This window comes from Hemitrygon akajei, chromosome 1 (assembly GCF_048418815.1).
Source record: "Hemitrygon akajei chromosome 1, sHemAka1.3, whole genome shotgun sequence".
NCBI lineage: Eukaryota > Metazoa > Chordata > Chondrichthyes > Myliobatiformes > Dasyatidae > Hemitrygon > Hemitrygon akajei.
The window spans coordinates 210620779-210636319 of NC_133124.1; the positions used below are offsets into that span (position 1 = coordinate 210620779).

Consider the following 15541-nt stretch of genomic DNA (forward strand, 5'->3'; position numbering starts at 1 on the left):
GACTACATGGGCTTCTCATGCCAAGGAGGATGACACCAGTTAATTATCTGTTCTCCGAAGTTTAAATGTGTGAATAATACCCATTATTATTGACTGAAGCATAGTATTCAACTATTATGTAAGATTCCAGTTGTTACACTGCATCCAGTTGTAGAAAAGAAGGATCTCTACTCAACCGACTTCTTCTAAAGTCATGCAGTTCCAGAATCAATGGGAGCTGTTTCATTCCTAAACTATCAATCAACTTTTAGTTATTTTGTCAGTAGGCCCTTCCAGCAAACCCTGACATAGAAACATAGAAAATAGGTGCAGGAGTAGGTCATTCGGCCCTTTGATCCTGTACTGCCATTCAGTATGATCGTGGCTGATCATCCAACTCAGAACCCTGTACCTGCTTTCTCTCCATACCCACCTGATCCCTTTAGCCACAAGAGCCATTTCTAACTCCCTCTTAAATATAGACCTTCAATAATAACCCCAATCTAATCACAGGACAATTTACAATGACCAGTTAACCTACCCAGTACATCTCTGGACCTTGGGAGGAAAGCAGAGCCCCTGGAGAAAACCCACGCATTCCATGGGGAGGATGTACTGAGACCCTTTACAGGATAGCATTGGAATCAAACTCTGAACTCCAGAACATCCTCAGCTGTAGTAGTGTTGCTCTAACTGCTACATTATCATGGTGTCCAGCTATCTGTGTTTTATTTTGGAGAAGGCGAACATAAGAATATAAGAAATAGGAGCAGGATTTGGCCATCCGGCCTGTCAAGCCTGCTCCGTCATTCACTAAGATCATGGCTGATCTGGCCATGGACTCATCTCCATCTACCTGCCTTTTCCTCATAACCCTTAATTCCCCTACCATGCAAAAATCTATCCAACCTTGTTATACTCCCTCAAACCTTGAGGCTACGTCCCCTAATTCTAGTCAAGGTGTTGGGGGAAGGGACTATCTGTGTGTTACTTTGGAGAAGGTGTGTGGGGTGGGGGGGGGGTTGTTAAACCTGATTGGCCATGATTAAAGCCCAAAGATTGTTGACCATGTAAGGAAATAATTACTAGCCCAATGAATTGAGTGTCAATAGCCCACAGAGACTTTGAACAAATACATCATGAGATTGAGACTGGGAAACATTTCCGAGTCTCCTTGTTCACTTTCGGAATTGGCTAGAGACGCTTTCAATGCTTAGGAATGGAGTCATCAGCTTTGCTGAAGCTTTCATTGAGAAGTGTAAAAACTACGACTATTAATAAAACATGCCAGACAGAAAATTCAACAATTAAAAGAACTGGGTTAAGATATAATTGAAATATATCACAATGCTTTAGTTATTAAAGGTAATTCCACAACAATTAATATAGTATTGGACTTCAGCAAAATTGAGGCTCCTTTCTTGTTTTGGGCTGTTTAGAAATGACTAACTTCCTGATCACCGTGGTCCATTTCCCCAAAGTTACTGGAGTTATCAGCTCGCAAAAGCTGGTCAAAAAAAATCATTCCATTCTCTGAGAAAATAAGACAAGCAAACACACCAGACAGGTTCAATTATTAAGCCAAGTGCCTTGGGGATTTTGGTTTTTCAGCAGAAATAACTTAAAGAGTATTTCCACTCAGTGCTTGTGAATCTCCTGGTCAGGAAAGGGCAGGAATGTCCTTCAAGCTCCAGTTACATGCGTTGCAAGAAAAGAAATACAGAAAGAATTGCAGACCTATGTACAAAGGTAACTTGACTGCAAAAGCTTACAACTGCTGTAAAGAAAATGTTGTGTTTGCGTGTTTGGTATCACTTTGCACATTTGTATGTGTAATTCAGGAGAAGGTGGATTGTATTAGTTAGTCCTCAGTGAAAAAGAGTAACCTGTTCCTCTTGGTCCAATTATGGATATCAGGTTCCGAGAATGAGCTTCAGGCTGCGGAGTTGTAGGGGGAAGGTCCGAGATCAAATTCTCCACAATATTTTTGCTATTACAATGCTTAAGAGGCAGGACACACCTAAAGATCCAATTGCTTTGTGAGTGTTTGAAATGATAATGAAATCTCTACTGACAGAGAAAGTTACAAGCAGCTCGAGTATAAAAATATAATTATGAATGTTTGGTATGGGGATTGAAAGGGAAAGTTCATACAGCTCGGAGACAGGCTGTTCAGCCCATCTGGTTCATGCTGACCATCAGCCACCCATTTAATCCAGACTGACATTCATTTTATATTCCCATCCACTCTTCTCCAAGATTCTACCACTCACCTTCTGAAAATTATTGACAGCAGGCGATTTATGCTACTGACCATTTTCGCACTTATGACCCATAACCAATGAATCAGTGATATTAAACCTGATTCTGATTCTGAAAACTGGAGGCACTGCTTGGAGTAACTTTGCAGGCTCTAATTCCCAAAATTTATTTCAATAATTTGGAGGTTGGGATCACAAATACCATTTCTAAATTTACGGATTGCACTGAACTAACAATGGCCGTGGGGATGTGCGTTGGGGATAGGAGGCCTGAAAAAAACTCGGTAGTCCGGAACTTGAGGCCCGATTGCCAAAGCCTGGAAACTGGAGGCTGGAGGCCTGGACTGGAGTTGGAGGACTCTGTGTGTGTGTGTGGGGGGGGAGGTGGATAGGTGAGAAGAAAAGAGCTTGTCTTGCTTAATTTGCTTTTTTGCTTGTTGTGCTCTGTTCAGCATTGTAGACATTGGCGCTGGAATGTGTGGTAACATTTGTGGGTTACCCCCAGCACACCCTTAGGGTGTTAACATCCTTTGGGTGTTAATGCAGTTTGCAGATTTGAAGTACGTATTAACCTACACGAGTAGATTAAAGCCAATAAGGACACATATCATAAAATAAGGATCCAAGTGGGGGAGAGGCAGTACAGATGCATTAATAAGGTCAAATAATAAATTTTAAATATGGAGATTGAAAAAAAGCACTGGCTTTATTCCCAGAGGAACGAACTGGAAAGTGGTGACATGATACTGATCTCGTATTGAATCATGGTTGGATCATACTTGGAGTACACAACTCATTCTCAAGAATGACTACTGACAAGCTGAAGAACACACAACTAAAAGCAGCTCCAATAAGAACTGTGCAGTTAAACACCCTACAAAAGGATGAGCTTGGATCTCCTAACAGTGAAATTCTGAGCCAGCAGGATGGACATGTTGAAACATGAATGGTCTTGGAAAAAAAAGTAGAGAGGATTGGCTGAGGTCACAAAGGGATTTATGTATTCTAAAAGATGAATTTTGTAAACAGAAAGATGAACAGGCTGCTCACATTTATTACTTTTCCATTGTGGGTAAGTTTGAAATTTGACTGTTGAAGGGAAAGAATCCAATCTAATGAAGTTTCATTTGCCGACTGTTGACATCTCATCCCCAACTGAGCAGACAACAAAGAGTGAGAATTTACCAATCATCTGCCACTGAAGCAAAGATTAAATTTAGAACTCTTCCTCCCATTATTGGTTGCCAGGAGCAACAGTTGTGATGAGTGACACCGATGTTGAGAATCCACTTCCTGACACTCTATTACCCATCAACCATCTGGCTCCTGAACAGGAGAGGATAACTACACTGACCAGATTTTACAGCCTACAGACTTGCTTTCAGGGATGCCTTACAACTCATGTTCTCGGTATTATTCGTTTATTTCTTTGCACCATTAGTCCTCTTTTGCACATTGGTTATTTGCTTTGTCAGTGTATAGATTTTCATAAATTCTATTGCTTTTCTTTATTTTCCTGTAAATACCTGCAGGAACAGGAATTTCGAGGTAGTATATGGTGACTTTGATAATAAGTTTTGCTTTGACTTTGAAAGGGACACAACTTGGTCACCAGGATGCATCAAAGGCCAAGTGCTTGGAAATGTAAGGAAGCCTTGAATAGAAGGAGCAAGCACCAGGCCAGTACTTCATCTGCTCGAGAGTGTCGATCCCTAGCTCAGAATGCCTTCCTCAGTGTTGTAGTAGGGCATGACAGCTATGCGCAGATCAAACCTCCACAGCCTTTGCTGGGACTCAGAGGACTGAGTTATGGAGTGGGTTTGAGCAGGTTGGGACTTTGTTCATTAGAATGTAGAAGAGTGAGAGGGGTGATCTACTGGAGGTGTATAAAATCATGAGGGGGCACAGAGTGAACACGCACAATCTTTTCCCCAGGGTTGGGAAATCAACAACTGGAGGATGTAGGTCTAAGGCGAGAGGGGAGAGGTTTAATAGAAACCTAAAGGGCAATATATTTATCGTTAGTATTATTTCTTCTTTTTGTATTTGCACAGTTGTCTTCTGCACTTTGTTGGAACAACCTGGTTGGGCGGCTTTCATTGAAACTGTTATGGTTATTATTCTATAGATTTATTGAATATGCCCATAAGAAATCAGAGATCCCCACCATCCAAGACCATGCCTCTTGTCACTGCTGCCGTCAGGATGAAGGTACAAGAGCCTCAGTACTCTCACCACCAAGTTCAAGAACAGTTACTATGCTATCCCTCAACCATGAGGCTCTTGAATAAAAGGGGATAACTACACTTATTTTCTCCATCATTGAGATGTTACTCACAACCAATGTTCTCACTTTAAGGTCTTTATCTCATTATCTCATGTTTTTATTACTTATTGCTATTTATTTATTTTTGCATTTGCACAGTTTGTTGTCCTCCGCACTCTGGTTGATCTTTTATTGATCCTGTTATAGTTACTATTCTATAGATTTGCTGAGTATGCCCGCAGGAAAATGAGTCTCGGGGTTGTATATGGTGACATATATGTAGTTTGAACTTTGAACCTTTTCACCTTGAGGATGGTCAGTTACGAGCTGCTAGGGAAAGTAGCTGAAGCAGGTGCATTAACAATATTTAAAAAGAATGTAGACAGGTGCATGGATGGGAAACATTTAGAGGGATATGAGCCAAACACAGACAAACAGGACCAGCTTCCACAGGCAGAATTCTTTTTATATTGACACAGTTTGTTTCTTTTGCACGTTAGTGATTTGTTAGTCTTTATAGTTTTTTGTAAATTCAACTGTATGTCATAATTTTTCTGTAAATATCTGGAAGAAAATGAATCTCAAAGTAGTATATGGTGACACATACTGTATGTATTATGTTAATAAATTTACTTTGACTCTGACACCTTAGTCAGCATGGACCAGTTGGGTTGAAAGGCCTATTTCTGTGCTATAGGACTCAATGAGCTGCAGAATGACTTAGGTTGCAACTATAGATTCCTTTGCCAGCAAAGTTATTCCCCTCCTGTTTCCGAGTATTACAGGCTGCATTGAGCATGCAGAGCACTGCGCTGACAGTGTACATAGGATGAAGGTGTAAGAAATCGGAGAAATGTCCTCAGCATAAGTGAGTATTTCATAGATGCTCTCAGCTTCTACAGCTTGCAATCTGATGCTACTGAATATTTCAGGCACTGAAATAACATCTCCTTTTAGCACTGATGTTCCCCCCCTATTTGCAGTGGAAATGGAAGGCCAACCAGCTTAAAGTAATCTTTTTTCAGGAGCGCACCGCAGCTCAGGGAGTGCTTGAGAGGTTGCGGCTAGCTCTAGGATTGGAGGCGAGCCTACAGATCAAATTGGAGTAAACAGAGGAACGGTGGAGAAATTCGGTGATGTGGGAGTCTCAAGGAGAATTTGGAAAGCTGTAAGCTAACTCTAGTGTTGGAAGTGAACCTGCAGGTTAACGCTGGAGCAAACCGAGGTACGGTGGAGAAATTCAGTGATATGGAATTCCCGAAGAATCCTGCAAGACCCAACCAGTTGCGCACAATACTTTGCACATTTCACCAGGGGACATCCACGGCTAAGCAGACAGAGGAGTTTTGTGGTAGGGCATGTGGACAAAGCGCAAACACGATTGGTGGGAGTGGTAGGAATGAATCGCCAAGCTGAAAGATAGATCTTGATCTCACAAGAGGTGACGGGATGATCTGCAAAGCAGTGTTTGAAGCTGCAGTGTAGAAGCACTCAACAGAGACCAGCTTCTGAGCTGAGGGCTGAACACTCAAAATGCCACCCAGGATGCAATGTAAAGGTGTTGTAGCAAGCGTCCTAAGTGACTGGAACAGGTATTGCACAGCTGAATGCAGGATCTTACCTAGTATCACCCTGCTGATTATTGGTGGATTCTGGGGCTGCCTGGAATGTGCTGGCAGGGTAGTGATAGGGGCAGATACAATAGAGTTGCTTAAGAGGCTTTTCGAGGGGCACATGAATAGACATGGAATGGAGGGATATGGACCACGCATAGGCAGAAGGGATTAAATGTAATTCCCTTAATTAGATCGACAAAAGAAAGGTACTTCTAGCTGATGGAGGTAGTGGAAGTAAGCTCCCACTACCTATTAAATGTTCCCAATGGCGTGCACCTCAAATAGCCTCTGACAACCAAGCCTAGCTCCTGACCTTCACGTGTGGCTGAGCTACTAAGCCCGGCAGAATTGTTTCTACTGACCGGAGAATGGACAAAGGTGGGTTATTGGTGACTTAAAACCAATTGCTTTGGGCAAATGAGACTCGTTAACCGTGGTTGACAGCTCATTTAGAAAGGAAGTGCTGATCTCAAACCTCCGCTGGTGGGACTACAACCAGAGGTCATGGGTTAAGGGTGAAAGGTGAAAAGTTTAAGTGGAACATGAGAGGAAACCTCTTCACTCAGAGGGTCGTGAGAGTGTGGAATGAGTGCAAAAGGTGCAGGCAAGCTTGATTTCAATATTTAAGAGAAATTTGTATAGATACATGGACAGTCGAGGTATAGAAGGCTAAGGTCCCGGTGTAGCTTATTGGGAGTAGGCAGTTCAAATAGTTTTGCACAGACTAGAAGAGCTAGCCTTTTCTTTGACTCTTTGACTATCCACTCATGGGGAAAGCTGTGGGAGTAAACCCCAAGGAAAAATCTGTAGCTGGAGTCCCTAAGGGCTCCAACGCTGACTGACAACTCCTGTGGTGCCACTGGTCCCAAACCGTATTGATCTCTGCCGTTCCTTTGGATTCATCAGTTGTATGGAAGAGTGGGGGGTGGGCAACAGCTTGCTCTCTGTATTGTACTACTCTGGCTTGAGCACAACGTAGACAGTTAGGACACAACATCCATGGTTGACCCCGGCCGACGGAGGGCCTAAGGGATGTGGACCAGATGGTCTACTCCTGTGCAGTACTGTTCTACGTTCTGTAACAGTTGTGGTCTGCAGTATTCTGTTCCATACGTCAAGAGTGACAATGCTGTGTGCCTGTGACCAGGGAAAGTATCACGAGCACTAATGTGGATAGTCCAAGGTAGTGAGTGCATGGTCCAGTCCTGCATCTGGCTCAATTTCATTTGGTGACATCCTGGTTAAATTCAAAATTGGACTGTGTAGTGATCCAGTTTTGAGGCTGATGTCTGATGAACCACTGGCAGAGAACAGCAGGGACACATGAACTGCAAATGTCAATGGCTCTCCGAGTTCAGAGATTCAACCAAGGGAACTTGCACCCCTTCTGTCAACATGACAAGGTACACCTACATCCAAAGTTATTCCAGGATTATCTTCTACCCGTCATCGTGAATAGAAATTGGAGCCTCACACTTTCAGTTCCAAATAGCTAAACTTTGTAAGTGCCAAGGATGGCTCAAATGGAAAGAAAGCTCACATGAGTTAGAGATTTCTAAGAAGGTGCTGGAATGAGTTGACATGATCTTTGACCTCATCTGCTGTCAGGATGTTATTCTAGAGTTTAGGGTATGGGTTCCCAAACTGGGGTCCACGGGTCCCCCGGTTAGGGGTCCATGGCATTATAAAGGTTGGGAATCCCTGGTTTAGGACAAAGGGGGCATGCCTTATGAGGATAAGGTTGAGTGAGCGAGGGCTTTCTTTTTGAAGTGAAGGAGAATGAGGGGTGGTGGCTTGATACAGGTGTACAAGATGATAAGAGGCATAGATTGAGTGGAAAGCCAGAGACTTCTTCCCAGGGCGGAAATGGCTAATACCAGGGGGCATAATGTTAAGGTGATTGGAGGAAAATGTAGTAGGGGCATGTCACACATAGGTTTTTCACATAGCGAGTGGTAAGCGCATGGTATATGGGTGGTGGCAGAGCCAGATACATAATGGGCATTTAAGAACCTCTTAGATAGGCAGATGGATGACAGAAATATGGAGTGCTATGTGGGAGGGAAGGGTTAGATTGATCTTAGGGTAGGTTTAAAGGTTAGTAGAACAGTGTGGACCAAAGGGCCTGTACTTTGCTGTAGTGTTCTATGCTCAAGCTAGTGAGTGTGGCATGGAAGAAGGGAAATCTAAGATGGTTCTGGTTACAATGGATCTGATTTTAAGCTGCTGGAGTCAAATTGAAGGTGAGTGTTACCACATTGGTAACACAGCTCTGCTGTTCAAATTTATGAGAAGGCTGCTGTGATGTTCCCTAGCCAGTATCTCAGATGGTTGATGCCCTGAGGTCGACATCTCGCTGGCAACCCAGGCCAACATTGCTGAGAGGCAGGCCTTGTGAGGAGCCCCAAAATGACCCACTCAAATTGTGGCATCCCTTGGTTGATGTTGCTGGGGCCCACGACTTGAGCGCAGCCCCAGGCTGATGGTCCCAGGGTCAAGGCCCAAAGGTGGACCCAGAATCAACAACAAATGTGGAAGTTGCCAGTGGATCACTAGTCTGAGTAAGTGAAGGGTAGAGTGATAGGGCGGGGAGTGAAGGGGAGATGAAGGGAGGGGGTGGGGGAAAGGGGATCGAAGGAGGGGTAGGAAATTGTCGACCAGAGAGATTGGAAGAGGGAGGGAGTGGAGGAATGCAGATTGTCGGGGTGCAGCATTAAATCAGGTTCATTACTGTCCCAAAGAATCAAATTCCACTTTATTCTGCCTTATAACAGAGTTGTATCTGTAGGCTGAATCCCTCATCTTACTTACAAAAATATCGGTTAAAGAAAGTTTTTTTCAATGATGTATGGGAGAGCCTGATGTGAAAAGAAGCAACATGCCACACAACGTGCAGTACGGACAGACCACTTGCCCCAGAACGCAGATGCTCAACAGACACGAGATGCTAAGCAGAAGAAAGGCCCAGTAAGCGTTCACTGCTGGCAGTTTTTACTGGCGTTCTTCTTCCTATTTGACTTTCTAAGTTATGTTGGAGATCGCCATCATGCAAGACAGAGACAATCGAGCTCCAAGCACAAACCTAATTCACGCCCAGCCTTGGTGTGGCATCCACGTTTGGGAAGAGCCTTGTCTTCTTGCTGTTGGTTCACAGCAGAAGGGTGTGACAGGTTCAAGCAAACGTGAAAATTTGTCATTGTTCAGTTCATCTGGATGTATCCAAGGCAGCAATAGTCTAACCTGGTTGTGAACTGATTGATCTAAGATGGTGACATTTTAAGAGTTAAGCCAATTAGTTTCAAATGGACATGATTTACACTTGTTCTGACCAGTCTGTTTTAGACAGACATGCCAAGTGACATTGACAGTTTGTGAAGGGCATCTATCCCTGGATTCCTGCTAAATGTTTCAGCTTTAGGCCTGGCAGATGATTTCTTTTAATGACTTCCACAGAGCAAAACAGTCACATGCAAGCAGTTTTCATCTCCCAATCAATGAATGGATAGCAATTTTTTTTTGGTGTTCCTTGGGAAATTATGTAATGCGTAATTTGGGATTGGAGGAATGAATTTGTACCTTCAATCCAAGGCATGGGGGTCACTTGCAGAGATTCAACCTACGCACAATGAGCTACAACTACTTGAACAAGTAGCAGCACCTTTCCCTATACACCGAGACCTTTATCTACATGGAGCTTTCTTCATCATGGAGGTCAGTAAAGCCATGCACTTGGTCACAGTTTGCCAATGGTCCCCCTATATGACCATAAAAATAAATCCCAGTCATAGAACACTACAGCACATAAACAAGCCCTTCAGCCCATCTAGCTCATGCTGAACTATTGATCTACCTAGTCCCATCAACCTGCACCCAGTTCATAGCCCTCCATACCCCTCCCATCCAAGTAACTACCTAATCCAATCCATAGGGACAGAATTAGGCCATTCAGCCCATCATATCATAACAGATGATTGAAGATATATCTGATAATGGTGCAAAGTGAAGCCTTATGATACTCCCTATTTACACCATCTAGCTCCACCTCCCAGCTCAGCAACTAATATCCTTTTCTAATACTCAGTCAGTGGCCACATTATTAGATACACCAGTACACCTGCTCGTTAATACAAATATCTAATTAGCCGGTCACGTGGCAGCAACTCAATGCACTAAAGCATGCAGACATGATCAAGAGGTTCAGTTGTTGTTCATTACAAGGAATTTGGAAGAAATGTGATCTAAGTGGCTTTGATGGTGGAATGATTGTTGGTGCTGGATGGGGTGGTTTGAATGTCTTAGGAACTGCTAATATCCTAGGATTTTCATGCACTGGTCTCTAGAATTTACAGAGAATTATGCAATAAACAAAAATCAAGTGTGTGACATTCCTGTGGGTGAAAACACCTTGGTAACGAGAGAGGTCAGGGCCGGACTGGTTCAAGCTGACAGGAAGGCCACAGTAACTCAAATAACAACACTTTACAGCAGTGGTGTGCAGAAGAGCACCTCTGAATGCCCAACACTTCAAACCTTGACCTGGACGGTTGACAGCAGCAGAAGACCACAAACATACACTTTTGAGCATGGCTGCATGCTTTTATGCATTGAGTCGTTGCCATGATTAGATAATTACATTAGGGGTGCAAGTGTACCTAATAAAGTGGCCACTGAGTACAAACCTCCTGTAATCAATCTAGATCCCTTCCATTCCAGGAATGATTCCATTCCATTCCAGTCTGCAAAGGTAAAGGTATCACTTGCTTCTGAAGTGGTTGCCAAACACGTGCATTAATTTTGGAATTTGTGGATGAGGTTTCTTAAATCCCCATTAAATACGAACATTTGATAGTGTTGCAACTAAAGAAAATTATTTTCTTTTCTTCCTGCCGAAGTAATCTCATACTTCCTGCATTATACCCACCTGGAATACTATTGGCCAATCACTCAACTGACTTATCTCCCTCCTGGATAAATGCCCTTCATATCCTTTTCTCTGACTCAGGGTTTCCCAACCTTTTTTATGCCATGGACACCTTCCATTAACCCAGGGGTTCCTGGATCCCAGGTTGGGAACGCCTGCTCCAACTGTATAATTTAAAAACTTGGAGATGTTAGACTGACTCCCCTCCTTTCAATCATGGAGTCATAGAGAAGTACAGCACAGAAACAGGCCCTTTGGCCCATCTAGTCCATGTCAAAACCCTTTAAACTGCCTACTCTCATCGATCTGCACCGGAACCATAGCCCTCCATTGCCCTATCATCCATGTACCTAGCCAAACTTCTCTTAAATGTTGAAATCAAGCTCACGTGCACCACTTGTGCTGCAGCTCATTCCACATTCTCACGACCTTGAGCGAAGAATTCCTCATGCTCCCCTTAAACTTCTTATCTTTCACTTTTAACCCATGATCTTTGGTGGTAGTCCCACCCAATGTGTCTGGAAAAAGCCTGCTTGCCCTATCTTTGCCCCTCTTAATTTTGTGTACTTATCACTGATAAAAGTTGTGAATGTTGCTTATCTGATGTTACAAGATCACAAGATCACAAGACAAAGGAGCAGAAGTAGGCCATTCGGCCCATCGAGTCTGCTCCGCCACTCCACTATGAGCTAAACTATTCTCCCGTCTAGTTCCAATTTCTGGCTTTTTTCCTATATCCCTTGATACCCTGACTAATTAGATACCTGTCAATCTCCTCCTTAAAACCCCTCAATGATTGGGCCTCCACAGCTGTATGTGGCAACGAATTCCATAAATCCATGACCCTCTGGCTAAAAAAATTACTCCTCATCTCTGTTTTAAATGGGTACCCTCTAATTCTAAGACTGTGACCTCTTGTCCTGGACTCACCAACCAAGGGAAACAGCCTTTCCACATCTACTCTGTCCAACCCTTTCAATATTCAAATGTTTCTATGAGATCCCCTCTCATTCTTCTATACTCTAATGAATACAATCCAAGAGCCGACAAACTCTCCTCATATGTTAGTCCCTGCATTCCAGGAATCATCCTTGTGAATCTTCTCTGAACTCTCTCCAACATCAGCACATCCTTTCTAAGATTGGGGGGCCAAAACTACACACAGTATTCCAAATGGGGTCTCACCAGTGCCCCATAGAGCCTCATCAACACCTCCTTACTCTTATACACTATTCCTCTTGAAATGAATGCCAACATAGCATTCGCATTACATAGCATAGCATTACATGTCCATGATGGTGCTGTAAGTAAGTTTTTCATTGCACCCGTGCACACATCTACCTGTGCATATGGCAATAAACTTGACCTTGAGTTTGATTTACTGGGAGCCAAGCTCTAATCCTTCAGAAACTCTAAGCTACATCCTGTCATTCAAAAGTATGTCTTTTCCTCTCCTAATGTCTCTTCACTTGTGTTAAGCCAAACAGAATATGCACTAACATATTCTGTGGTACATTGATGAGAGAACTATGGAAGGATATGGCCCATGAGCAAGTAGATGGGACTAGGTAGAACACCAAGCCAGCATAGACTAGATAGGTTGAAAGGCCTGTTTCTGTGCTGTAGTGCTCTACAACTCTATTACTCCCCCCTCTCGAAACACCAGCTCTAACGTGTCAACAACATCTTGTCCAGCAGCTTACTAAATGCCTTCTCAAAATAAGCACTGCTTAAAATCCAATGTACCACACACAAAATGTTGGGGGAACTCAGCAGGCCAGGCAGCACCTATGGAAACGAGTAAACAGTCGACATTTCGGGCTGAGACCCTTCATCAGGACTAGGAAAAAAAAGATGAAAAGCCGATATGTCACTCCATGGCTTCATCTACGGCTGCCATGAGGGCACATGTAGGTTGGAGAGCAACACCTAATATTCCGTCTGGGTAGCCTCCAACCTGATGGCATGAACATCGATTTCTCGCGCTTCCAGTAATTATGCCCCTCCCCCTTCACCTCCCTCTGGTGCTCCTCCTCCTTCACTTTCTTCCATGGTCTCCTACACTCTCCTATCAGATTCTTCCTCCTCTAGCCATTGGTGTCTATTTCACCAATCAACTTCCCAGCTCTTTACTTCACCCCTCCCACTCTCCCGGTTCCACCTACCACCTTGCACGTCTTCCTCCCTTTCCCCCACCTTCTTACTCTGACGTTTCCCCTTCCTTTCCAGTCCTGAAGAAGGTTCTCAGCCCAAAATGTTCTTTTCCATAGATGCTGCCTAATCTGCTGAGTTCCTCCAGCATTTTGTGTGTGCTGCTTTGGATCTGTAGATCTTCTTATTTTCCTCTTAAAATCCATCTCTTTCAGCCACACTTTCAGTCAGCAATGCCAATGTTGTTTGATTTCCCTCCTGCTTTGTGATGTTTCACTGTATTAAAGTTTCTTTATACCTTTTTGCTTTCATAAAATATGAAATGATATTCTTGGTTGAGAATCTATGGAATCATCTCATATTTCTTACATAAATGCTGTTTGGCAAACTGGTGTTTTAAATGGGATATTATAGCCACTGAAACACTTTGTTACATTGAAACACATAACTGTTACCATGGTTTGTTAAATTAAGGAAGCTCCATGAAGAAAAAGACTGAGGATATTTTTATTGAAAAATAATCTGTGGGTTTTTAAGATAACTAAAAGTTAAGAATGGCCACGATCCAATAGTTTGATTTGAACCCCCATTTCATTCTTCCACATCATAAAGTTGGCAGCATAATCTGCTTCTTTTAAAGTATAATTTCCAAGGAAAACGTTGTTCTAAGCCAAGATGTAGAGAAGGACAGAGCAGACGTGCAGTAGATAAGATGGCACAGAACCAGATATCAACATAAGATCAGAGGTCAGAGGTAGAGAGGTGACAGAAAGTTTAAGCAGTTTCACCTTCAGCATAGGAAGTAAACAGTTGATAATCGGAAGATTTCACATACATGGAACAATATGAATTCAGCTATAAACACAAAGATCATTATAGGTTAATGAAATCCCAGTTTTGGTCATAGTGTCATTGCAGTGGGAATGCTTAGAATTCTTCTCACAACTAATGTACTTCCATGTGATGCAGTTACTTGAACCCATGTTAACTAGCAGGGTTCAGACTTTGAGGTAATAATTCCTGGCGTACTGTTTAATTGCAGGTAAGAACTTAAGAACGTTCCGACTGGTTGTCAGGAAGGCTCTTGGATTACATTTCTGCCTTGCGATGCTCTATCAATAAAGCCACTGATTATCAATCATAATTTAGCAAGCTGGATTTTGTGACTAGATGATAACTTTTTCAGGAGGCAGTGACATTTATTGCTTTGAACGGAAAGAGTTTTAACATGACAGAATTTAGTTTAACCTGAAAGGGATCAGAATCACTCCTGATGTAGGATGTGTCCTGCACAAAGAGGAACTTCTAAATTAATTTATTATCAAACTACATATATATCACCATATACTACCGAGATTCATTTTCTAGCAGACATGAATCTCAGGGCAGTATATGGTGACGGATACGTACTTTGATAATATACTTACTTTGAACTTAATGCACTGCCGGGTTTACTCAGCACTGTTCCAGTGCAGGGCTGAAACTCAGGGTGGGATAGTGCGCCTAAAATGAAGATGTGAAGTATTATCTGTGTCCAACCATGTCAGGACCATAATACAAAGCAAGTCCATCAGAAGGGTGAATAATTATCATAAGAAAGATTGTCTCCTCATAACACGGTTGTGTCTTTTATGCAGTCACATCAAGAGGAATGCAAATACGTTCAGTTTGCAGGCACTAGTCTATTGGGGATTTAACTGTTGCAAGCACAATGAAGCCTTAATCCATAGTTCACCTTTAAAACTTGATACTCCTCCCTCCTTGTAACCAATTCTTCCTTTGGGGGAAGACTGCTGATGTGAACTTCTCACTTGTAAAGTACAAGTAGAAAGAAACATATGCAAGAGGACAGTTGATTTGAAATGTAATGAGGTGTAGTCTTACCATTCACAGCTGGAGAAAGGCTTTGGTCTCTTTCTGTGTGCTTTTTATTCCCTTTCAGAGGGTGGCTGTTCAAACTGGACCCTTCCAGTATACTCACTATGTCACTGCGGTCGATATTCTTCAGCGCCGAATGTAAACTCTCCACTAACAAGACAGAAATGTCAGTTCAATGTAGTGGCCATCTACTTTATTTATGTCCCTCATAATTTTAGATCATCCCTCAGCCTCCATCAGACCAGGGAAAACAGTCCCAGCCTATTGTTGGAAACTACTGTTTTTTTAAAAAAAAAACTTTTTATAAGATTTGTACTTTTTAACAAACTCATGTATTTTTTACGCTCACTGGCAGAAAGCGGTATAGCAGCTAAACTAACGGTTTATCACTGGTCTTGTTTTTCATTGGCTAAGTATTAGCACACTGCCCATGTGATGTAATTGTTTTAATTATGTAGTCTACGAATTA

The 15541-nt window shown here is 42.7% G+C and overlaps 1 protein-coding gene across 15 annotated transcripts in view; it reads right to left on the reverse strand.

Moving 5' to 3' along the window:
- LOC140735009 (ankyrin-1-like) overlaps nucleotides 1-15541 on the reverse strand; it is a 454172-nt gene that overhangs the window by 50338 nt on the left and 388293 nt on the right. For all 15 annotated transcript variants that reach the window (XM_073059891.1, XM_073059868.1, XM_073059867.1 and 12 more), the window contains one exon: nucleotides 15079-15222. In XM_073059891.1, the coding sequence (XP_072915992.1) occupies nucleotides 15079-15222 (144 nt within the window). The remainder of the gene's footprint in view (nucleotides 1-15078; nucleotides 15223-15541) is intronic.